Raw genomic sequence first — 24829 nt, 5'->3', positions numbered from 1 at the left:
CTTCTGCCTCCTTCCCCTTCCCCTGCAGTCTGACTGAATTGTAACATCGGTAGAGATTTTTTTCCTACTGTATTTCTTTATCTTTAAGTGGTTGATGAACAATTTACTTTGTATATTTTATTGAATATACAAAATATACAAAATGTACAATTTACTTTGTATATTTTATTGAACTAGCCTCCTGTGGTTCCTTGTTCAGTCATTCATTCTGCAAATAGCTATCGAGCACCTACTACATGTCAGGCATTGTTATAAGCACTAAGCATATACTTCTGATCAAAAGCAGATAAGAATCCCTGCCCTCTTGGGGCTTCTGCTCTATCGTGTTCCTTATATTCCACCGACACTGCCTTACATGCCGCTTTATCTTTGCAGCAGTGATAATGACCTGGTTTTTCACAATGCTCTACTTAGGACAATTTCAAGTGATCGGCTCACTGCAGTGGGTACCAATGGGTATCCATTAGCTGGTATCCCTGACTAGGGAAATTGCACTGCTGTGTCCGTTTCAGTTTTGTTTTAACTTTTTATCTTGGAAATAAGAGTTATCAGCCTAGTTTTGAAATTTAACAGCCATTTATTAATACTGGTAATTGTATAATTTGGCAGCAGTGTTTAATAATTTCTTACTGTTCTTTTTAAAAAATATTTTATTTATTTATTTGACAGAGATCACAAGTAGGCAGAGAGGCAGGCAGAGAGAGAGAGGAGGAAGCAGGCTCCCCACGGAGCAGAGAGCCCAATGTGGGGCTCAATCCCAGGACCCTGGGATCATGACCTGAGCTGAAGGCAGAGGCTTTAACCCACTGAGCCACACAGGTGCCCCTCTTACTGTTCTTAGTTACACATACTACAGATTGATACATACTTTATCATGAGAGAATGTAGGCATATCTTATCAATGGTCTTTAATATAACCTGTAGGAGAACAAGTAATTCTAATGTGAATAAATATTTAAAGTGATCTCACCTGTGAATAATTTGTGATTTTTTTTTTCCCCTGACCTATTTATAGACCACACTGCAACTTTAATAATAATTGAAAGATAGCTATTGCTGAGGGGTGCTTAGGTGGCTCAGTTTGTTAAGGGACTGCCTTCAGCTCAGGTCATGATCTGGAGTCCAGGGATCAAGTCCTGCATCTGTTCTGCTTTGGGCTCCCTGCGCAGCGGAGAGCCTGCTTCTCCCTCTGACCCTCCCCAATGCTGCTTGTGCTCTCTCTCTTTCTCATTCTCTCTCTCTTTTTCAAATGAATTTTAAAAAAAGAAAGAAAGATAGCTGTTGCTCTACTAAAAATTATTTAAAATTTTTTATTTATTTGACAGAGAGAGAGAGATCACAAGTAGGCAGAGAGGCAGGCAGAGAGAGAGAGGGGGAAGTAGGCTCCCTGCTGAGCAGAGAGCCCAATGCAGGGCTCTATCCCAGGACCCTGAGATCATGACCTGAGCCCAAGGCAGAGGCTTAACCCACTGAGCCACCCAGGCACCCCAATTATTTAAATCTTTTAAAAGCATCTAGTAGCATAGAAGTTAATCCAAACCCCTAAAATTTTGAATCTGTTGAAAAAAAAAAGTACTCAGGAGTGGAAATTTTTGTGCTTACATGGAAATAAAACCTTTAAATAACCTTACTTATAAATTATTTTCCTACAAGATGAATAGATTCCTTGTGGGTAATTAAGCAGTACTTTCCAGATTTACTTGATATGATTTTTATTATTAAAGTCTTTGCTTTTTTTGTACTTCAAACTCATTGAACAGCAATGGAATAAGATGTCTTGGAGGCATTCCAGATTAATTCAGATGGTCAGCACACTTGGAATAAATTCCACTTTAGATGTTTAGGCATTTTTCTCCTTCTTAGGTTCTTAGCTATGAACATCATAATAGACAAAAATCTTGCTTTAGGAAATGTATGAAATAGGAGAAAATATGGGAATGTCATGGTGGTGGGAAAAAATAATTTACCCCAACCATTGTCATCTGATGCTGAGCACCAATAAGTACTTTTAAAGAGGCTTTATACAATAAAGAATGATTTAAGGCAAGTATCTATTAAATAATACAGCCTTAGCTTGAAGAAAAATTATGAAGTCATCATGGACGTGTGGTGTGATTATATCCCCTTTGGCGTTCATGGCATAACAATACTTGAATGAATTCCTATTATCCGCACCAAAAAATAAGAGTAGAAAAGGCCTTTATTTTCAGCAGAGAGGGCAGCAGGACAGATCTGAGTGAGTACTGCTAAGACCTGAACCCCAGGCATTCAGCAGTGTGGAAGGGGTCAAAAGGTTGAGTGACAGTGGGTGATGGATGATGATGGTGTCATAGGTCAGAGCCTGCTGTGGATCCAGGCTGGGCTTGGGATGAGGATGGGTCTCCAGGAAAAAGGTGAGTGACCAGTGTGTGTCACAGCCAGAGTGTTGATGGCAGCAGCCACTGCTGTGACCCATACTGTGAATCAGGCTGTGGCTTTTGGGATGACCCCAGGCTGCCGAGGAACACAAAGGTTAGATCGGACAGTAGTCAAGGGTAATTAGGTGTTCAAGGGATTTGCTCCCAGCATGGCTGTGGGTTAAAGTGAACACTAGTGCACAGATCAGGCACTAAAGTGAAGATGGCCTTTGGGGCAGAGAAGATTGAGGCAGAAGCTTTCCTCTGCCCTCAAGACTGTTTTTGGAGAGGAGCTGATCTCAAGTTCTGGGATATGTGTGGGCTCTGGATAGCACCAAGACTGAAAACTCTAAAGTAATGTTTCTGAATTCTAACACTTGGAAGTTTATTAAATAAATTTTTATATAATTCAGGATAATACCAAGGTTGAGATGAAGGACATGGGTGAAGTCCAGAGTCTAATAGTAAATAGCTCCTACTTATTTAGCATGCACTGTGTCAGGTCCTATTCTGAGTGTTTTCCGTGTATTATTTCATTTCACCGTCCTATCAGTTGAGTAAGGGAGCCAGAAGTTGGCTTTCAGAGATTCTAGCAAGACAGTGGAAGGACCGAGGCTGGTGTGTTGATGCCTGGGATTGTAGTATTCTCCAAACACCAGCAAGTTCTGAGTGCTAACATTTATCATTAGCCTTCCTCCCTCATCGTTCTATGGTCCATGACCATTTGCTGTTACCGGCATATTTGACGTGTGCCTCTGGTCATTGTGCACTTTCTATGAGGATAGCCTTCACCCCTTCCCAGTGTCTTTCCAGACCACTTCACTCTGGCTGGTTCTTTTTTCCAACTTCCCATCACTTTTATTTATTATCTATACACATTTGGTGACTTGATTAAATTCCTTTTTCCTTTTTTATACTTGTTTTTTCATTGTTTAGTAAGTGTAAATTTTGCTTCATCATCAAGTGCAGAACTCTATATTGCTTTTGTATTTTCTGCATAACCAGCCTCTTTGTGACTCATCCAGTAAATTCACATAGGATATTCTATACTTTCTGTTCTTTGATTTTAATCATGTTGTAACCAACTGTTAAGAAACTGGCTATTTTTTATACATCTTACGATATAGGAAATGTTACTTAAAATTTTTTCTTTTTTTAAATTTTCACAGGGCAAACTCAGAAAATGAATCTTTTCCAGGCGATAACAAGTGCCTTGGATAACTCATTGGCTAAAGATCCTACTGCAGGTAAACTTCCTTTGTGTGTGAGTGTGGTAGCTGTGTTAATTCAGATTGAAAATTTGCTGGAAATACTGCATCTGAAGCTCAATGGTTAACATAGGTCTGCCTGAAATTTTTTAAATGATCTGGTCAAATGATTAAAGTAAAATAATCAGATTATGGTATTAACACATTTTTAAAAATCAGTTCATTATGAATTAGTTCTCATGTATATCTGACATAATCAAGTCAACTTTTGCCCATAGTATTTGTGGTCCTGATATTATATTAATATTTTCTGAATTGATACCTAATACGTACTTCTGTTTCTCCAGCATATAGGAAAAAAACAGGAAGTACCCCTTGATTCAGATTTATGAATTTGTTTATGAAATGAAGATTTGGTTCCACGCTTTCCTTTGAGATAGTCATCCCACTTACAAGATTTTTTTGAAATAATTTTAGTATTTGTAAATAACTTTATCTTATTAAATTTAATTATTGGTATAAAAACAGTTATTTTGCTATATGTTTCCTCAATTTGGTTGGCTTTTCTTCACATATACGTGTGTGTGTGTGCGTGCGCACGTGCGCTAGTATGTTTGAATATATATACTTTTATATATTAGTATACAATATATACTATAGCCTATATATAAATATATATATCTAGTATGCCTTGGGCTTCCACTTGAGAATCCTTAGTTTTGTTTTGTTTTTTTTTTTAAAGATTATTTATTTATTTGACAGACAGAGATCACAAGTAGGCAGAGAAGCAGGCAGAGAGAGAGGAGGAAGCAGGATCCGTGCTGAGCAGAGAGCCTGATGCGGGGCTCGACCCCAGGACCCTGAGACCATGACCTGAGCCAAAGGCAGAGGCTTAACCCACTGAGCCACCCAGGCGCCCGAGAATCCCTAGTTTTAAGGTCAAGTGAACAAGGGGTTAATTTGTTAGGAGGAAGTGAGCGCTATACTATTGGATGATGAGATCTTGCTTTGTTTGAATGTCATTTGAGAATGATTGATCTTGAAGAGTAAAGAAGGGTGAATTTCCTAAGGTCCACGAAGCTGGTTAGGTGTTAATAAATTCAGCTATGTGAACACCCATTTTTATTGTCCTTGGCCTTGCTCACTACCTGCCGCCATACTTGCCTCCTTTCACACCATTTATGTCCTTTTCCTACTTGTGACTGTTCTCTCAGCTTGGAATGCTTTCCCTTCAGCCCTTCAGATTGTTGCCTTGCATTGTAGACCATGTTTGAACGAGAGCCACTGGCAGGGGACTTGAGCTTGGAGTGTGAGTCAGTTCTGCCGCTTGCTGTCCTACTGGTTAAGTTACTTTACTACTGCTCTGGGTGAAACAAGATGACATTCTAGATAAGTGCTTCTTCATCAGTTGGGGCGATTTTAATCTCCCTTCTTCCTCTTACGTTTAACAAAGTCTGGAGACACTTTTGGCTGTCACGACTCTGTGTGTGTGTGTGTGTGTGTGTGTGTGTGGGTGTGTGTGTGGGTGTGTGCAGCGGGTGACAACTGTCATCCACTGGGTAGAGGCCAGGGATGCTGCTCTATGCCTACAATGCACAGAACAGGCTGCTACAGTGAAATAATTACTCGGTCCAAACTGTCAGTAATGTTGAAGTTGAGAAACCTTGATTTAAACTTCTAATCCATTTCTGTTTTCTGACTTAAGGTGTAAACATTTTTCATTGTCAGTATCACTTAAGGGTTATTAAATAAAACATGTTTTGTAAACATTGTTTTTCAGTAATATTTGGTGAAGATGTTGCTTTTGGTGGAGTCTTTAGATGTACTGTCGGCTTGCGAGACAAATATGGTAAGTCACTGTCTTTTTATATGAATAGTATTCTTGTATAATTTTTCCTTAAATATGTTGAAGATACAAAAGATGCCTGTTCCATTGTTTGCTGGATCCTTATTGTACACGTAGTTGTTGTTTTTGTTTTTATTTTTGTTGGTTTGTTTTCCATTTCCGTAGCCATCTACAGAATCTGTTGGCTTGGGTTTCTCTGAATGTGTTCTAATTGCAGTATCTCTCTGATCTGGTTCAGATCACACATATTAGAGATGCCAAAATCATCTTCATTAAATGTATTAGTTTATTATGTCATTCAAATCTAGGAGGCTTTGATCTCTTACTACTGCCAGCAATTTTGTTTCCTGTGTCTCTAGTTCAAGATTCTGCCCTACTGGTCTTTGCTGATAGAGTTCATCTTTTATTTCCTATATTAGGGTTCTCCAGAGATTAGAAGCACTAGGATATATTGTATCTATGTATGTGTGTGTATATGTATGTGTATTACATATGCATCTATTTCTGTTTGTCTTTATATGTATCTCCCTATTTCTATACCTGTATCTAATGCCTAAACGTATATATATATTGAGAAAGAGAGAGAGAGATTTACTTTTTAAGGAATTGGCTCACATAATAAGGGGGCTGGCAAGTCTGAAATCTGTAGGGCAAGCCAGCAAGCTGGAAGCCCAATCAGGGTTTCTCTGTTGCAGTTTTCAGGCCGAATTTCTTTTTGTTGGGGAAGCCTGTCTTTTTTCCTAAGGCCTTCAAATGATTGGGTGAAGGTCATCCATATTGTGAAGGGCTATCCGCTTTACTGACAGTCTAGTGATTTAAATGTTAATCACATCTAAAGAACACATTCGCAGCAATATCCGCACCGGTATTTGATCAAGTAACTGGGTACCATCATCTAGCCAAGCTGACACATGTGATTTACCATCCCCCACTCAAAAAAAAATTTTACCATCCCATTATCCTTCCACATGTTTTACCTCAGCTGATCTGTCTTTTGCTTGGCATGGGATTGATTTTTGCCAGTTGCTTTTCCTCATTTCATTTGACTCAGACTTCAAGCAGAGTGCACTTTGGCGGATCCCAGCATCCTCCCTCCTGACTTGCTGTGTGAGGAATATATTTCAACTCCTTACTGTTAGGGATGACCTTGAGGTGATTTGACTTTTTGTTTCTTCCCTCAGTCTTACCTCAAATGGGAGTCAGCCAAGTGGTTAAGGTCAGGGGGAGGAGTTGACGTCTCCCTTTCTTTTTACCTTTGTCACTGTTCTCTAAAGCTCATGGGTGCAGTCGGCAGGGAGAGTCTTTTTGATTTTTTCCCCTAACTGTTGTTCCTTCTTTTCCTACTGTTCTCTGAGCTTCTGTTATACTTGAATCTAAGACATCATGGCATGTTCCACCTTACTTACCGAGAGGGTCTCTTCTCTTTATAGCAGATGGATTTTCTGAGAGCTGTCCCTCTGCTTTCTCCTATTTCTAACAGCTTTTCAGAGATTGAGGTACCTCAATCTCAACTATCTCACACTGTCTCAGTTCCAGCTAATTTGGATGCCTACAAACTTTAGCTCTTTAAAAAAAAAATTAAAAGCCTTTGCACTTTTTTTTTTTTTTTTTTAACATTTTATTTATTTATTTGACAGAGAGAAATCACAAGTAGATGGAGAGGCAGGCAGAGAGAGAGGGAAGCAGGCTCTCTGCTGAGCAGAGAGCCCGATGCGGGACTCGATCCCAGGACTCTGAGATCATGACCTGAGCTGAAGGCAGCGGCTTAACCCACTGAGCCACCCAGGCGCCCGCCTTTGCACCTTTTATTTCAAAAGCAATGCATATGCATTAAAGAAAATTTAGAAAATATAGAAAAGGAGAAACATAAAATTGTCCATACTTCTGGAGATAACCAGAGAAAACCAAGGTACCACTCTTGGTTTACATACTTCTAGACCATATTTGAATATATCTGAGTATGTTCGCATATATTAAATAATGTTTAAAACATAGAATTAGGGGTGCCTGGGTAGTTGTTAAGCATCTGCCTTCGGCTCAGGTCATGGGCTCAGGGTCCTGGGATCAAGCCCTGCATTGGGCCACCTGCTCAGTGGGAAGCCTGCTTCTCCCTCTTCCACTCCCCCTGCTCGTGTTCCCTCTCTCAATGCCTCTCCCTCTGTCAAATAAATAAATAAAATATTAAAAAACAAGCAAATATAGAATTATACTTTTGTTTTCTTCTTAGGGTTTTCAGCTCTGCTTATGTTGCCCTCCTGTTCTTGCCTGTTGTCTCCTTTATTGCCATTGGCGCCCTCTGCATATTCATCATAGTTGTTTTAAATCCCTGGTCTGGTAATTGCAGTCTCTGCCCTGTCTGGTTCTGATGCTTGCTCTGGCTCTTCAAATTGTGATATTGCCTTTTAGTATGCCCTGTAATTTTCTCTCACTAGCTGGACATGATGCACTGGGTGAAAGGAACTGCTGTAAATAGGTCTTCAGGGATGTGTGGTGAGGTGTATGGGGAAGGGACATATTCTGTAACCCTGTTTAGGTCTCGGTCCTTTATTGAGCCTCTGCCTCTGGACTGTGAACTTCACAGGTGTGTTTTCCTCTCTCTCAGGTGGGACAGGAGGCCTGGAGCTGACTGGAGTTGGACATATTCCTTCCCCCAGGTCAATTACAGTCTGACAATAAATACCCAGCAGATTAGGCTCTGGTTATCTGGTTTCCCTTGAAGTCAGGCCTTTTTAAGAAGGGAGTGTTCTGGTGTATTTCAAAATGGTTCCTTGTGCACTTCCCCAGCTGGAAGCAAGAGGGCATTTTTCTCACGTGTTTATCATAGGAACCTGGTGGAGCTCCTAGAGGTAAGCCTCACAAAACTGGGGAGGCCTTCTTAGGTTGGACTGGATTCCCTGGAGTTTTTAACTCTCAGGCTTGTCCACACTGAGCCTCCAGCCATTCCTCATTCACCGTTCAAGTTTTCCTACTCTGGCCCTGGCTCTGGCAGGCATTTTTACTCTTCAGCCTCTGCTCTGCTAAGTCAAGATTGCCTGTCTTCCTCCGTCTCTCTGTCTCCTCAGCCTCCAGGAAGACAGCGGTTTGCTGTGTGTCCTCTCCTCTCTCTTGGGTCCAGGAAGAGTTGTTGATTTTTCAGTCTGTTCAGCTTTTGACTTGGACAGAGTGGCTACTTCCAAGCGCCTCACACGTGGAAGTGGAAAGCAGAGGTTGAACTTAGTCTTGTCTGCATCTGGTGTAGCTGCGCGGCTGAGCAGTTTCTAGCCTTCACTCTTCTGTCCTGCTGGCCCGGTGTGGTAGTGAGCTGAGTGCTTGTTGAGGCCGGGGAGGCTTCTGTTGCCTGCCCAGGGTCTCTTCCTCCCCTCTTGCTGCCCAGCTTCTCCCCTGTGGTGCTCTTGTGATCGCACCCTCTCTGCCTGGGGCATTTCATCCCCATCCCCTGCTGCTTACACTCCAGTGACTTGTGAATTGCTAAATCCAGTGTAGACCACTGGCTTGAGCTTCACATCTGTGTCTTCGTGTTTCCATGGCTCATCGTCACCTCCTGTCACTTCACACGCACTGTTTCCAACACACTCACCGTTTCCAAACTCCAATTTTCAAATTCTGTGGAGTGCATTATCTCAGCCCAGAAAACCCACAGAGCCTACTGTGAATATGCCACTAGTGGTAGTGAATTTGCCACTACCCGTTTGGTTACCTGAGCCAGAAACTGGGGGGATCCGAGTCTCTTCCTCTTTTCTTGTTCTTCAGCCCCGGTCAAGTCCTACAAGTTCATCTTCTCAGTTTCTTCCTAAAGTGGCCTCTTTGCCTGCAGACCCTTATCTTCTTTGCTTGGACAGTTTCATGGCTCTTCTTAGCAATCTCCCTGCCTCCTGTCCCCACCTGGCCGCCAATGGGATCGTTCTAAAAGGCACATTGCTTGGCAGGATATAGAAAAGACTCTGAGAGCTGCCCTCTCCCTACCTACCTGACCTCATTCAAAGTATTCTTTACCAATGTTGAACTGGTAGATGTTTTCCCTAAGCCTCCGCTTTTTTCCCTCAATCTCTCGTCCTTTGCACACACCATTTAACTCTCTCTCTCATCTGATTTCCCCGTAAGCTCCACTTTTGCCTTCAGAAGCTTCCTCTATAAAGCTCTTCCTGACCCCCCCAAGCAGACCCAGGCCGTAGTTTTCCCTGCTCAGATTTTATACCTTTGACATAGTGCAGGTTGCCTTGTAATTGTCTCCCCACCAGATCTCTGCACCGGACAGCTTCTGGAAGGCAATAGATGTTTAAGTTATCTGTGCACCCTGGGCTCCTAATAGAGTGTCTGGCAGTACTTATGAAGTGGATGTTGTTGAGTGAACTTACCCTTCACTCTCTCACCAAGACAATGGCCTACTGCCTCAAAAAGGGGATTTCCTTATTTCCCTTTCATGATGTTTCGTTGGTCTGATTTTTTTTTAAAGACTTTATTTATTTATTTGATGGTGGAGAGAGAGAGAGGAGAGTACAAGCAGAGGGAGTGGCAGGCAGAAGGAGAAGCAGACTCCCCACTGAGCAGGGAGCCCAATGTGGGGCTCGATTCCAGGACCCTGGGATTATGACCTGAGCCAAAGGAGGACAGTAACTGAGATGCCCCTGATTTTTTTTTTTTTAAAACAGCAAGAAACTCTCACTTGAAAAAAGTCCTCTGTTAGAAAAAGGAGGCACCTGCAGTTAAGGTCTCTATGACAGGGGGCTGAGCTAATTAAAGGCTAATTTTAGCTTTATTATCAGCTGCTGTGATTTTTTTTTTTTTTTTTTTTTTTTTTTTTTTACAAGTGCTTTAGGACTACAAAGTTTTGAATAATTCCAGGTTGGTCAGTATGAACAGTTAAATCAATTCTAATGAGACGGAGTGAGCTTCAGTCTTTAGGACTGAGGAATAAAGGAAGTGGTGAAGAGACATCTATTCAAATAGAACTTTTTCCATATTTAAAAAAATAGCTTGTGGCTTAAAAATAGTTCTCTGCCCTTTTGAGTGCAGGCCAGGGATGTTTAGCTGTACAGAAACCTGTCCTGTATTTTTTTTTTTGAAGTTAAAAGCACTTGTATTTGAAAGATTATATTGATCTAGTTGAACACATGGCATGAAATGACACAGCAGAGAGCATCCTGCAAGGAATTGATACGCTTTCTGTGGAAGAGCCTCGTGTTGAGAGAGACTGGGGCACAGTCAGTAGGTGGCAGCCTACGCTTCGAAATGAGGCTCTCCTTGCCGGCGGTACCAACACTCTGCAAAGGCCGAGAAGCCATTTGAATCCCATCAGAAGGGAGAATTTGAAGAATTGCTGGTTACTGACCTAATGTTGTGATGCTGAATACTACTTGATATTTAAAAGAAGGAACTGTGTAATTAGGGACCACGCTATTAAAGAAAGAAGATAGAGGGGCGCCTGGGTGGCTCAGTGGGTTAAGCCTCTGCCTTCGGCTCAGGTCATGGTATCAGGGTCCTGGGATCAATCTCCACATCGGGATCTCTGCTCTGCAGGGAGCCTGCCCACCGCCCCTCCCCCCACCCTGCCCCGCCTGCCTCTCTTCCTACTTGTGATCTCTCTCTGTGTCAAATAAATAAAATCTTAAAAAAAAAAAAAAAAAAAAAAAGATAGAGCTCTTTTGTATTCTGGATAAGCCAGATGAGTGAGAGTGAGTGTAGCTCCATAAACCACTGTTCTCCTTCCTTGTCTTTTGATGGCACAAAATAGTAAGGGTGGTTTGAAAACTGAAAATAGATGGTCTAACCTCACTGATACATGCATTCCAAATACCAGCTTTAGCCTTTTTAAGCAAGGGCTCCCTTGCCCTGGAGCAACAGGTGAAACTAGGTATGTCCTAGGGAACCTGTGGGTAGGAGCGGGCAATTCAGATGGTAGTTGATTTTTTTTTAGGGTATGTGATTTAATGTTGAATACCACACATTCTTTCATTTATATAATGAGACCGATTCCACCATTCCTTTGGAAACTGTCCTCATTATTGTCCTTCTCAATGTGTTGTCTGGGTGTGTTTCAGTCACGTAAGATTTTATATCAGGTTAAGTGTATTTTTTTTTTTTTTTAAGATTTATCCATTCATTTGAGAGAGAGACAGAGAGAGGGAGAGAGAGAAAGACATAGTGAGTGAGTAAGTGAGTGAGTGTGGGGAGGGGCAGAGAGAGAGAGAGAATCCCCAGCAGACTCTTTGCTAAGCTTGGAACCTGACACGGGCTTGATCCCACGATCCTGAGATCATGACTTGAGGCAAAACCAAGAGTCGGTTCCCTAACCCACTGAGCTACCCAGGCGCCCCTCAACATATGTTTTTGTTTCATGCTCTTCTGTACTGATGTGGACACTGCTGGGCTGTGGTTCATAAGACTCTATTTTGGTCCACTTATTGGAAGAAACTTAGGTGAGAAGGAATAGCAGAGGACTTGCTGAATTAGTCTATGGGCCCAAGCATCTGCCTTTTCATGGGATTTGATATTTTTCCATTACTGTGTTCATTCCTCTATACCACAACTGCAGCCTGTCCTAGCAGCTTGGGAAAACAAATATAACCGCTTATTTGTTTTCTTATGTAAACATCATCAAAATTGTTTAACCAGGCACTTTAACACACTGGCTTCAGGAAGGAAAACTAGGGCGGGCGTGTGGAGAAGACATGTTCTCCTCTGTCATATGCTGCTATTTGGGACTTGATTTTTGGCTTCCGTGGCCTCATCAGTTAAGGAAAGGACTAGATGTTCCTCACGGGCATGTACTTTGGTATTCTTTGTGCTTGTGTCTCTTTTCAAAAAGAGGAGCACATTTGTTTCACATTTCAGTTTCTTTTGCAAATAGAGGTTTTATGAATATAACAATTGTTCTGTCATTTTAGAATCAGTGGCATGTGGGGCCCTTAACTTTCTCTTAAGACCTTCCTTCTCCAGAGGCTTCTGGGTGGCTCAGTCAGTTAAGCGTCTGCCTTAGGCTCAGGTCATGATCCCAGGGTCCTGGGATTGAGCCCTGCATTGGGCTCCTTGCTTGGTGGAGAGCCTGCTTCTCCCCTGTCTGCTGTTCCCCCTGCTTGTGCTCTCTCACTCTCTCTTACAAATATATAAATAAAATATTGAAAAAAAAGGGCATTCTTTCTGCAGTATAAGTTTTAAATTTGGGGGATGCAGGCAAAATCTTTTGACAAGTCTACTCTACTTTAATGTGAATTTTGAAATTAAGCTCTTCAACAGAAAAAAATGGCCTGCCTCTAGGAAGGGGTTACTTGGGTGGTCATCATCCTTTTGGTTGTAGGGTCAGGAATGTCAGTCTGTGAATGGGGGTCTGGCTTCTAGGCAGTTAATTTCACTGAAGGAAAAGCTTGGTAAATGGCAGTTCTTGAGGGAAATGGAGTACGTGATTTATTTTCCCCACAAAGTATACACATGTATGACTTCTCAGCACCTTTAATAGCAGGTCTAGGTTGTAAGATGTTTAACTGTTCTGTGAATTTGGAGTAAAAACAGAAATAAAATAGTAAAATAGTGTAAACTTTTTTTCTAATGTGCTTATTAAAAAATATTTTTAAAGGATTGTTAGTAGCTTTAAGTGTTTCTTTAAATTGTGCCAGTATTACAAGGCCCTTTGTTTTCTAAGACTACGCATGTGGTAGAACTAGATGAGAAGAAGGGTATATTAAATGTGTTCTTTATCTCTTTTATCCAGTTGAAGTACCCTAGAAAATGGGACTCAAATATTGTTGAGATATACTTCATTTACATTTGTTTCCCTCCTACATGCTTCGATGTTCTTTTATGACTTTTAATTCCTGAAAGAGTTGGAGTCTTCTAAAATTAGAATTGGTATAGATGGTCCCTGTATTTTAATTTCTCTAAAAATTAAAATGTATAATCTTCACAGTTGGCATGTTGACCAGTGTCTCAAAAAATAACATTTCAGAAAATAAGATTTAATGTATTTTGTAGGAGATGAGAGCTAGAGCGAGATTGAGGCTATATCTAGTCCAGTGATTTATCGACCGGGGGTGATTTCTCACTCCTGGAGGCAGGAGTCCAGAGGCGTTTCTGATGATCACAGCTGGGGGTTGCCACTGGCATGTAATGGGTAGAGGTCAGGGCAATGGATAACTGTCTTACTGTGCACAGGGACAGCCCTCTTTCACTAGAGAATTCTCTGGCCCCAAATGTCAGTAGTGCTAAGGTTGAGAACCCCTGATCCAGTCTTCCATATAATCTAGAAACTGAAGTTCTGAGAGGTTCTAGATGTTACCAAGTTATCCAGCGGTAAGCAGGTAAGCCAGACCCCGAGCTCAACCTTCCTAAAGACCAGTGCTGAGCTTTCTGCACTATGTTGTTTTCCCTTCTTCCTTATAAATGAACAACTACTACGAAGCATGAAAAATAGAATATAGGGGTGCTTGGGTAGCTCAGTGGCTTAAGCATCTGCCTTCGGCTCAGGTTATGATTTCAGGGTCCTGGGATCAAACCCCAAATTGGGCTCTTTGCTCAGTGGGGAGCCTGCTCCCCCCTCCCCCCGCCTCTCTGCCTACCTGTGATCTCTGTCAAAAAAATAAATAAAATCTTTAAAAAAAAAATAGAAGGAATATGCAAGGAATTTTAGTAAACAGAGCTTAAGGGCTTTGATTATTCATGGAGTAGGAATAACCCATCAGTAACCCATATCAAAAGTTCTTAAAAATTCTTTTTGTGATTCTTTTGTGAGCATGTTTTTCTGATTAGTGTATTAAGTTATTCTGGGTGGCAGCTGCTGCCTTGACTGTTTTTTATTTTTCTTTAGTTGGTTAAACAATAAATGTTAAAGCTGCCAACAGGTGTTCTCTGACATTTTGAGGATCATGGTGTAAAGCCCTTAAGCCAGTGTTTCCCAATCTTATTTGACAATGGCAGGCTTTTAAAATGATCAAATATGAGCACCAACGGGGCTTAGGAGATAGGGTTGGACTAAAATACTAGACCAGGAAAAATGGGGTTAAAGGGTCATTATTGTCAGACTTCTAAAATTCAGTCCTACAGTTTTTTAAAACATCACAGTTAAGAATTAGAAAAATGAAACTATATTGAGAGCACTTTAAAGGGAGTAAAAGATCTTTCATTTTATGCTTTCGCTATCCAGTAAAACCAAAGTCCTGTATCCTTATTGTTAGGAATGATGTTGCTAAGTTAGTTTCCTAAACCAGGTGCCAAGTCTTACATATATCCTCCCCCAGACTGGTACTTCTAACAGCGGGAAGAACACACACTTCAGTATTTAATATTTATTGGATTTGGATGCACTCGATATTTTTAATTGTTATATTTTGGACAGCTCGCTTTCTAATTTTTATGTATTGAAGCCAGTGACTTTTTTCCCTAACTTTTCATACATGCAGAATTGCTGCTTATTTGACTCAAATGTAATTTTTGAATTATGAGGCTTTTCTTTTCAGATCCCAGAAATTCTCAGGGACGGAAGGGGATCAGCAGTCCCCAAATTTTCATACATAGTTCCGATTGCCTTGTATCTGGGAATCCCTGGCTTCTCCCATCCTATTTCGTTCATCTTGAGGAAACCGATCCCAGAGCCTATTACATGACACCCGAGAATGCTTTTCCGTCTCTGAAGTAGCGCGTCTGATGGTCCTGGCAGTGACGTGGCAGCTGCACGTTGACTCATGGCGCTCAGATGTTGAACTGTTACTGTCACATAACTGAGGTCCCTTACCTGTCTCAAAAGGTTTGAATCTAAGCATGTGGGTTATTTACATAGATATACAATCTTTACTTCAGTTCTAACTTGGAATTCCGCTGTTTAGCGACTCCAGTGTGGTTAGAAATTCACATAACCATGAAATTCACCAGGAAAAATGATTTTCCAGTCAAATCGGGAGTAGCCAGTCCAAATAGCCCCGCACGGAGGACAGTGTTCATGTCATCCGGCAGGTATTCGTTGACCGGAGCCTTCTATGTAAAGTCACAGAATATTGGAGCAAGTGCTTTGTTTTCTGTTCCCGTTTGGCGTAGATGAAATTTTGTGGTTGCTTTGATTGGCAGAGGGGATAAGGGATCAGTTAGGTAAAGGTTGGCAAATGTCATGTGCTAAGGAATCACTTGGGAAGCTTGTTGGACAAAAAGTTTTCAGTTTCCCATTGAGCAGCTACACCCAAAGGCAGCTTTAGCGATGAAGTGCTTGACCTTCTCCTGTGGCGCCCTGCCATCCCTCTCCCCTCGAGGCCCTCTGGCCGCCAGCCAGAAATGGTGGCATCTAGCCAACCTTAAATTAGCCAAAAGATTCTTTTTCTGTCGTTTTGGCTCCTGGACACTCAAGCATCTTTGGTAATAAGGGATTTCTCCCACTCTTGATTTCTGGGCAGGCTGCTCATTTAACCCTCATGTTTTCCTCTTCTGGTCTCTGCCAGCCAGGAGTCCAGCAGAAACAAAGACCCTAGTTTCTAAGCCAGAAACACAAACACAGCATTACAGTCTTAATCAATCAAGATCCTGTAGATGCTCAGTTTGAGTATTTTGTTCTGGAAGAAGTGGAGGCTCCTTAGGACTCAAAAGGAAACTTTTATTTTTTATTTTTTTAAAGATTTTATTTATTTATTTGACAGAGAGAGATCACAGTAGACAGAGAGGCAGGCAGAGGGGGGGGAAGCAGGCTCCCTGCTGAGCAGAGAGCCCGATGCGGGACTCGATCCCAGGACCCTGAGATCATGACCTGTGCCGAAGGCAGTGGCTTAACCCACTGAGCCACCCAGGCGCCCCTCAAAAGGAAACTTTTAAGTCACTGTAGGAACATGTCAATTCTTAAAGGAAGCAAGGAACATTTAGATGGCGTAAAAACCCTTTTATATCTTTTCAAATCTAAATTGAACACTGATAGGAGAGACATTAAAGAGAGAAGTTCCGTCGCATTCTCAGCAGTTCCCTGGGTCAGTCATTTGTCCGAAGAAAGCACCTTTTTCTTTTGTCAGAGATTGTGGAGTTTCTGTCTAAGGACCAGCTAGATACTTAGTTTTTGATTATTCTGTTTTAATTCTGTGATATTAATATTTTAATTCTCTAAAATGGTTCTTTAATTATTTAATTATTCTACGTTTAATAATTAAGGTTACAACTCTGCTCACGGTGTTTACCTCTTTGTATCAAAAAGAGAAAAGTCAGGGGCGCCTGCTGGCTCAGTCAGAGGAGCATATGACTCTTGATCTTGGGGTTAAGGGTTCGAGACCCATGTTGGGTGTAAGGTTACTAGAAATAAAAAATAAAGAAAAAACGGCGGGGGGGGGTGTTGGGGGGGAGAGGGAGGGAGGGAGAGAGAAGGAAGCAGGAAGAGAGGGAGGATGAGGGATGGGGGGAGATGAAGAGAGGGAGAGAGAAGTTAGCGATTGTGGCCACAACAGTTGCACTCCTCTAACCTACCCAGTCTCTCCTGATTTCTCTCAGATACTTGTGAGCAGAATTTGAGCCAAAGAGTCTCAATAAAGCATTCTCCTTTTTCAGTTCTTGCCAAATTCTCTTCTTCTGCTCACCTGTCTAGTTCACGCTGGAGCTGCTTCAGGGGTGGGGCCGAAGGCCACTCCCTGCTCAGCTTTAGCTCCCATTACAGTTCAGGATTTCAGCAAAGTAGAATTTAGGTAAAATTCGCTCCCGGTTTTTTTAGGCTGAGTAATCCTTAGCTCTCAGCATCCATTTTCCTAAGGGAGCGGCCGCCCAGTTGCTGCACAGGGTTTCATGGTAGCTGTAGAGTGCTCTGCCGGCCCTCCCATCCTATGTCCCGTTTTCTTGCCTAGTCCTCCCCGTGCACCAAGCAATTACAGGATCCGAGAACAGACGTGGCTGTCTTTGAGAGTGGTGAGTAGACTCCTTTCCCGGCCAGTCCTGGACCTAACACGGCAGGAGTTCCTGGTGCAGTTGCATATTTTCAGGTCCCTTCTACTACTAGTTGTATCTGTTTGTGGTCTCTAGCTGATCCTTCATTCAAAAGCAACACCTTTCCCTCTCTCTGTCAGCCAAGGGACTGGGCCCACTTGTTAGCATCTGATGTACTTTCTCCCTTCCGGATCCCATGGCATCTGTTTCTTTTTTCTTGTGGGTCTCCTTTTGGGGGCATTAGTGGTTTGTCCCAGTTTGGCCTTGCCTGTCCTCTTCTTGCCATCACTATGTATGTGGCCATAAGTGACCTGATGTGCATCTTCCCGAGAACCACCAAAAAAAGGCAATGAAGAGACTCCAAGAGGTGGGCGCTGTGACCTGGGGATCTGTGGCTCCTACCTTTGCTAATGTTGTGGTTTCAGGGGGACTTCAGGTGACTTTGATCTTCACAATTCCCCCAAACTATTTCCTGCACAAATAAAATCGAAGTACAAATAGCAGGCTAGCTATGCAAATGTAAGATTGACACAAGCCCTCTGGCTCTATTCTCCAGCCAGAATGCTTCCCCTCGCTTCTCCGATACATTCTAGAGCCTCTGCTGCCTGGCAACTCCACTGGTTTTCTTTGTTTGGGTCAGTTTATAGTTTCAGCAGAACTGGAAGCTTGGCTCTCCAAATAGCCCTCGGTCTGTTCAAGCCTGTGATCCGGGATTGCCAGGCCAACTGCTCACAAGTCATTAAGGATGAGGAAGGCAGTGATGGGCTGAAGGGCACACAGCAGAGAAAGGCTAGTGTTGACTCTTAACCGTTGCCACGTTGACCAAGTAACTCTGTCTTGGGCTAAGGCACTTCCTTACTATGTCCTAGCGTTACTCGGGGTGTTTGCCTGAGACCCGTTCACTATGCCTTTCAAGAGCTTATTGGAGATGCCATTCCAGGAAGGTAGATGCCTTTCGGTTGTGTGTGTACATGGGTGGGATGCGGGTCTGACTTAGGTCTCCAGACAGCAACAGCACCCTCACTTTGTGGCAGTGCTTCTCATCCTTGCTTCTGTGTTGCTGGACTGGTCGTAAGGTCTTACCCCAGAGGTTGCAAGGTACTGCTCTGGGTGTGGCCGGGTTGGGGTTTTAAAAGGTCCTCAGGTGATTCAAATGTGCAGCCAAGCTTGAGAACTACTATTCTAGAAGGTACTAAAATTTTTAAGATGTGGGCTCTGCCTTTAGGGAAATCCTAGTATGCTTGCTGAGCCAAAGCCTAATTACCCGGTGAGTAAAATAACAGTGTAAGAATGAAATAGCAAGAGAAAACAATGTAAGGACTTCGTTTCTTTGCTTTAGGCCAGAATTTAAATGATAGAGGATAAACTAAGTGGTGCACTGAGAGTTTTTATAGAAAATGGCACTGGAGACTTCTGGAAAAAGAGAAAATTGAATATAAGCTCTCTTTTGTTCCTTCCCCAAGCCCCAGTAAAATGTTAAGGGATCTTCTTTTGCAGCAGTCAAAATCCCCAAGGATGGGGTTAGTGGGACTGGAGACCACATGAACAAAATGCTAGGAAGGTACAGGGTTTGAGAGGCTAGCCAAAACCGAATCTGGAGTGGGCAGTGTAGTGGCCAAGAACCAGTCCAGTTTCTACCAAAGAATTACCCAAGGGGCTATGGTGAGTGCTGTGAAGTGTGTAAACCTGGTGATTAACAGACCTGTACCCCTTGGGCTAATAATACATTATATGTTAATAAAAAAATAAAAAATTATATTAAAATAAGAAGAATTACCCAAGGGCTCAGGAATTGATAACACCAAGTACCTCTGGGAAGAGGGATGAAGAGAATGGTGCTCTAGAATGAGGCAAATTGGCTGAAAGTCTTTTTAAGAAGCCCTTAGTTCTCCGCCAGCAGGATCTCTATCCTGGAGGTTTACTCTCCATGGAGAGGGTAGATAGAAACCTCTTGAGAGGGAAGGGAGGCTGGGAAATGGAGTCTCTATCCTCTGTAAATCTGTGCTCAGTAAAACTCTGGGGTGCTGTTACTGTAGAAGAAAGGGAGAATGAAGAATGGGGGATAACTACCAATCAGTACCATGCTTCCATATATAGGCATTTGCTATATTAACATAATAATATTAATAATAATGATGAAGCTGATGACAGCAGCCAACTCTTAGAGTGCTTTTCACATGCCCAGCTCTGTCCTGGAAACTTTATATTAACTCATGCAATCCCACATTCCTATGGAGTTCTATTATCCCATTTGGTAGATGTAGAAACTGAGGCACAGAGAGGCAAAATAACTTCCTCAAGATTTCACAACCAGAACCAGGCCTAACCCTTCATCTTTCTGGGATGAAATCTGACACTGTGATTAAGTTTCAGAAAAGCCTGATTTCTGGTTAACATAGTTAAATGTATTGGTTTTGTGTTCTCTTTGGGAAAAAATGAGTATACTAACCTATGCTTGATAAATAGAAGGAAGTAGTGCTAGTTTTGTAAAACTGTATTATGTTTGTACAGATTCAAGTAACATTAAGATACAAATAATTGAACATTTATTGAGGTCTGTTAGCTTTTTTTTAATTTCAAATTTGGTTCACATATTTTGAATACTGTCGTAGAGGTGGCGAATGGCGTAATATAACAGGTCATTTAGAAGGTAACTCTGGCCACCTGGCGCTAGCTGTAAGGCTAAAGGCAGGGATATCGGGGCTGAGGACTGGGGAGTCCAGAGGTTCTTAAGCTTGAGCTTGCATCAGAATCACTTGGAAGGCTTGCCCAAGCGCAGATTACTAGGCCCTACCCCAGAGTTTCTGGCTCAGGAGGTCTGAGGGGGGTGTCCAAGAATTTTTACTTCTAAAGCTTTCCAGATGTTGCTGTTGCCACTGGTCCGAGCGAGGATCACAGTTTGAGAACGACTGCATCTGTCCGAGAGCTAATGAGACTCTAACATATGTCAGCGGGAGGGAAGATGAAATCAGGAGGGGGACAATGAAGCATCGGGGAGAACTGCTGGGACTCGCCATTCTTTGGGAGCTGGGGCAAATGGAGAAGAAAGGATCTCGGGCAGTTGGCTGGGGTTTCACATTGAATGAAAGACAGACTGAAGAATGTTGGTTGGGTGTGCAGCGAAGGGGCCACCGGTGACATGCTGACCTAAAGAAAGGGAACTTTCATGGCAAAGTGAGGTCAGAAATAGATGACCCAGGCTTCGAGGAGATGCGACTGTCCTGTGCTAGCATCTAGAATATAGATTTCTTTAATTCTGGAATACTAGGTTGTACTCTGTATTATGGCTTATTTTAGCTGGCCATCTGGTTTGGACCAAACTAAGACTTCTCTCGTATTGTGCATCGTGGTAGTTTCTGGCTTTCTCCCTGACCTTTTGTTTAGAAATAGATCTGACACTAAAAAAGTGTCCAGTTTATTTCAAGCGAAACTCCCCCTTTTACTTATGTGTGTATTTTTTTTTGATCACTGTAGAAACCGTTTTCCTTGCATTTTACTATGTATGGTGATTTTCAAGTTCTCTCTGCCTCTTGGATCCTGCTTATGGGTCCTCAAGACAACTCAGATTTAAATCTAATTTCAGACTCGTCAAGTTCTGTTGGCTTTACCTTGAGGTTTCCCTCACTACTGTCCCGAGCATAGTTTATGCACTCGTTCCCTTTGATCTGAATGATAATATTTGTCACAAGAGACTTCATTCTCACCCTTCTTCCTACTCTAGTTCCTTATGTGTACATCTGTGAGTTTTCCCAGAATGCAGTTCTGATCACAATATTCTTTTTTAAAATCTTCTGTGTTTAATAGTCAAGTCTAGTTTTCTTAGCTTAGCACTGACGATCTTAAATCATCTGGCTCTGGGGCGCCTGGGTGGCTCAGTGTGTTAAAGCCTCTGCCTTCAGCTCGGGTCATAATCCCAGGGTCTTGGGATCGAGCCCTGCATCGGGCTCTCTGCTCACCGGGAAGCCTGCTTCCTCCTCTCTCTCTGCCTGCCTCTCTGCCTACTTGTGCTCTCTGCCTGTCAAATAAATAAATAAAGTCTTAAAAAAAGAAAAAAAAGACCCACTCTTCATTTAAAAAAAAAAAAAACCCATCTGGCCCTGACTTTTCTTTCCAATTTTAGTTTCTCTCCCTCACATTCTTGGCTGGATCTACACTACTCACCAGTCGTACCTATGCTTCTCTGCCCTCTGCTCTAAATCTGACTTATACTTCCCGACTAGCCCGTCTTCTTCATAGCCTTCACTACCCAGAAGAAATTTCTCTCAGTTAGTCTCATCAGTTTCCATCTAGCACTGCCTCTGTAACTCATTCTGCTTATTTTGCCCCCTATTTTATGCCTGTGATACCCATAATAATGACGTAGGAATCGGTTGAATGAATGAAAGAATGGGAAGACAGGTGTCATGACTTAGTGCAAATAAAGTGGCGAATCATTTAACTGACACATAAGAGTATTCTTTACCAGTGAATGACTTTGACTGAAATTTTCTGTTGCTGCTGTGAGTGGGGATTTAAGGGGAGACTTCTTCAAAGTATGGTCTATCAACTTTGTCATCTTTTTGGATCAGAAGTCTTTTTTTAACTTACTAGCTTTTGGTTGTCTTCAATATTTCAGTGAGCTGAATACTATCCTTATTTATTTATTTACATTTAAAAAAAAGATTTATTTATTTGACAGTGAGAGGGAGAGAGAGAGAGAGAGAGAGAGAGCACAAGCAAGGGGAGCAGCAGGCAGATGAAAGAGGGTGAAGCAGGCTCCCACTGAGCAGGGAGCCCGATGTGGGGCTCCATCCCAGGACCCTGGGATCATGACCTGAGCCGAAGGCAGATGCTTAACCAACTGAGCCACCCAGGTGCCCCCAATACTATCCTTATTGCAAGATGCCACTTGTCTGTTATGTTGTTATGGCAAGCTTGTGAATCATTACCTGGGTGACACGTGTGTGTATAAGTACACACGTACACACATGAATTCACACATTTTACCTGAGATTAATTATGATGACCAATTGTGTTTTTTTCTTTACCCCACACAGGATAAATTGGTGAGATGAACTAATTTCGGAGTCACTAGCCTGATTAATAATCTGGGCCAATTATTTTCTGCCTCTCAGTAAAGTCCATTGATATTTTCTGATTCTGCTTTCATTTGCTCATTGGAGTGTGCAGAAGAAGAGTGCAGTATATAAGTAATTATAGAAGTGATATAGGGTTTGTGGGTTACAATCAATTTTAGAGGAAGAAACATCTAGAACTAGCATAAGAATTTATGCTATAAATTATAAAAATACTAAAATGTTTCAAATTTAGAATAGAGTGATATAATTGAATTAAAAATTTTGTTTGTTTTTTGACTGAGGATCAAGTATTTGGGACTTTTATTTTTTTTTTTTTTTTTTTTTTTTTAAAGATTTATTTATTTATTTATTTGACAGAGAGAGATCACAAGTAGGCAGAGAGGCAGGCAGAGAGAGAGAGAGAGAGAGGAGGAAGCAGGCTCCCTGCTGAGCAGAGAGCCCGATGCGGGACTCGATCCCAGGACCCTGAGATCATGACCTGAGCCGAAGGCAGTGGCCTAACCCACTGAGCCACCCAGGCGCCCAAGTATTTGGGACTTTTAAACAGTGTTAGTTTGGGGACCATATTAAGGACCATCATTATGATACTTGTGTTTAGTTCTGCCTGTATATGTACATTGAATTAGTTCCTATAGCAGTGAGGCTCACATATTTTTAAGAGAGCTGATAGCCAATGTTTATTTTCTGGTTAAAACTGGTTCTTGATTCTCTTGAGCTTTATTTTATTAATGGTTCTTGAATTTGGACTTAGAATTGGTTTAATGCCAACTTTCTCCTGTTTACAAAGGGGAAAGCTCATTTATTTTTCATGCTTCTTTGTCATGTTCCCTTTGCTTCTGAGAAAAGGGCACCAACCTATTTAGATAGGGAAGTTTAGGCTATTTATAAAGCTAGGCAGGTTAATTGAAATTGACAGCTTGGTAATGTCCTCCTTGGTGAATGACGCACATGGGCTTTAGATGATGTTGGCATGCTGTTTTCACTTATAGTCAGGAATCAGCTGGAGGAATTTGTGTGCTTTGAGCTTCAGTGTTGACGTAGGTATTGAGTACAGATATGTTTTAGGAAACATCTCATTTCCATATAAATGAAGGAAGACTAAAAAAAGAATTAGATGGCTTGCCCTTAAATTCCAGCTGTTATCACAAGGATGACGAAAATATTTCTTTTGACTTTCTGGAAAATCAGCTTTGGTTGTATTCAAGTGAAGTGAAGTTATTGCAGGTTTATTCAGAAATACTGCTTGTATTCATTTTTGGGAATCTTTCTTCAGCCATGTGTACATAGATTTGAAAAACTATATTTTTTGTGTGCATTTCTGTAAACTCCAGGTTTAATCTCTTCAATTTTAGAGAGCTTCACTTAAGAAATTTGTAGTCACATTAATAACCTTGTTAATGTGATTTTAATAAAAGGTAGAGGAGCTACAGTGTTCATCTCTCTTATATGACAAAAACTGTGGGTTTTGGGGTTTGTTGTTGTTTTGAGAGCATAAATGATTCACTAAAGATCTTATCTAAGTGGTGGCATTGATACTTTGTTCATCTTAAATAATTTCGCGCCAATGTTCCATATTTTTAGTAGTCTCTCATCTGATAATTGCTAATAGTAATTGAATTTCTTGGCAAACAAAAGAAGATCCAATTTTCAAGCACCAGAATCATTTTTATTATACCCTTGAAGAGTTCTTTGTTAGTCATTAAAATGTAAAAATCTCTTTAAAGTTGATGCATGACTTCAGGAGCATAATAAGCAGGAAATGTTGAATGCAGCTGAGTTTTTTTTTTTTTTTTTAAACAACTCTTATCATAATTAAGATCACTTGAACTATGAAATTGATATAGTCAGTTGGATATGCAGTTGAATCTGGACTGGTGTGAGGATTTTCTCTAAATTTCCTTGGTATGTACTTATCTATTTTTTTTTAAGATTTTATTTATGTATTTATTTGACAGAGAGAGAGATCACAAGTAGGCAGAGAGGCAGGCAGAGAGAGAGAGGGAAGCGGGCTCCCTGCTGAGCAGAGAGCCCAATGTGGGACTCGATCCTAGGACCCTGGGATCATGACCTGAGCCGAAGGCAGAGGCTTTAATCCACTGAGCCACCCAGGTGCCCCAACTATTGAGTGTTTAAAGATAAATCAAACTGTCTGTGTTCTCAAGAAAGGAGTTTTACTAATTTTAATCTAGTCATTGAATCCTTAGAATTGATTGCTGGATCTGTGGATATTTTTGAATCTGTACCCACAATTTTAGACTTTTTGATAACAGGGATTTTTGTATTTCTTCCCTCCATTTGTTCATTTGGTAAAGATTTACTAAGCACATGGATTTGCTCCTGGTCAACTTCTGTCTTTAACTTTCTTCTCATCCATATTAATGACCCAGATTTCTATGCCAAGGGTTTTCTGAGAAAGACAGGTGAGATCTATTC

At 41.6% G+C, this 24829-nt stretch overlaps 1 protein-coding gene across 1 annotated transcript in view; it reads left to right on the top strand.

The window, feature by feature from the left end:
- BCKDHB (branched chain keto acid dehydrogenase E1 subunit beta) overlaps positions 1–24829 on the top strand; it is a 218089-nt gene that overhangs the window by 7790 nt on the left and 185470 nt on the right. Inside the window, exons 2-3 of the mRNA XM_059177218.1 lie at positions 3566–3643; positions 5385–5453. Coding sequence (XP_059033201.1) covers positions 3566–3643; positions 5385–5453 — 147 coding nt within the window. The remainder of the gene's footprint in view (positions 1–3565; positions 3644–5384; positions 5454–24829) is intronic.

The sequence above is a fragment of the Mustela lutreola genome, chromosome 6, assembly GCF_030435805.1.
Source record: "Mustela lutreola isolate mMusLut2 chromosome 6, mMusLut2.pri, whole genome shotgun sequence".
NCBI classification, from domain to species: domain Eukaryota; kingdom Metazoa; phylum Chordata; class Mammalia; order Carnivora; family Mustelidae; genus Mustela; species Mustela lutreola.
The sequence above is the reverse complement of the archived record's forward strand: the minus strand, read 5'-3'. Positions and strand labels throughout refer to the sequence as shown.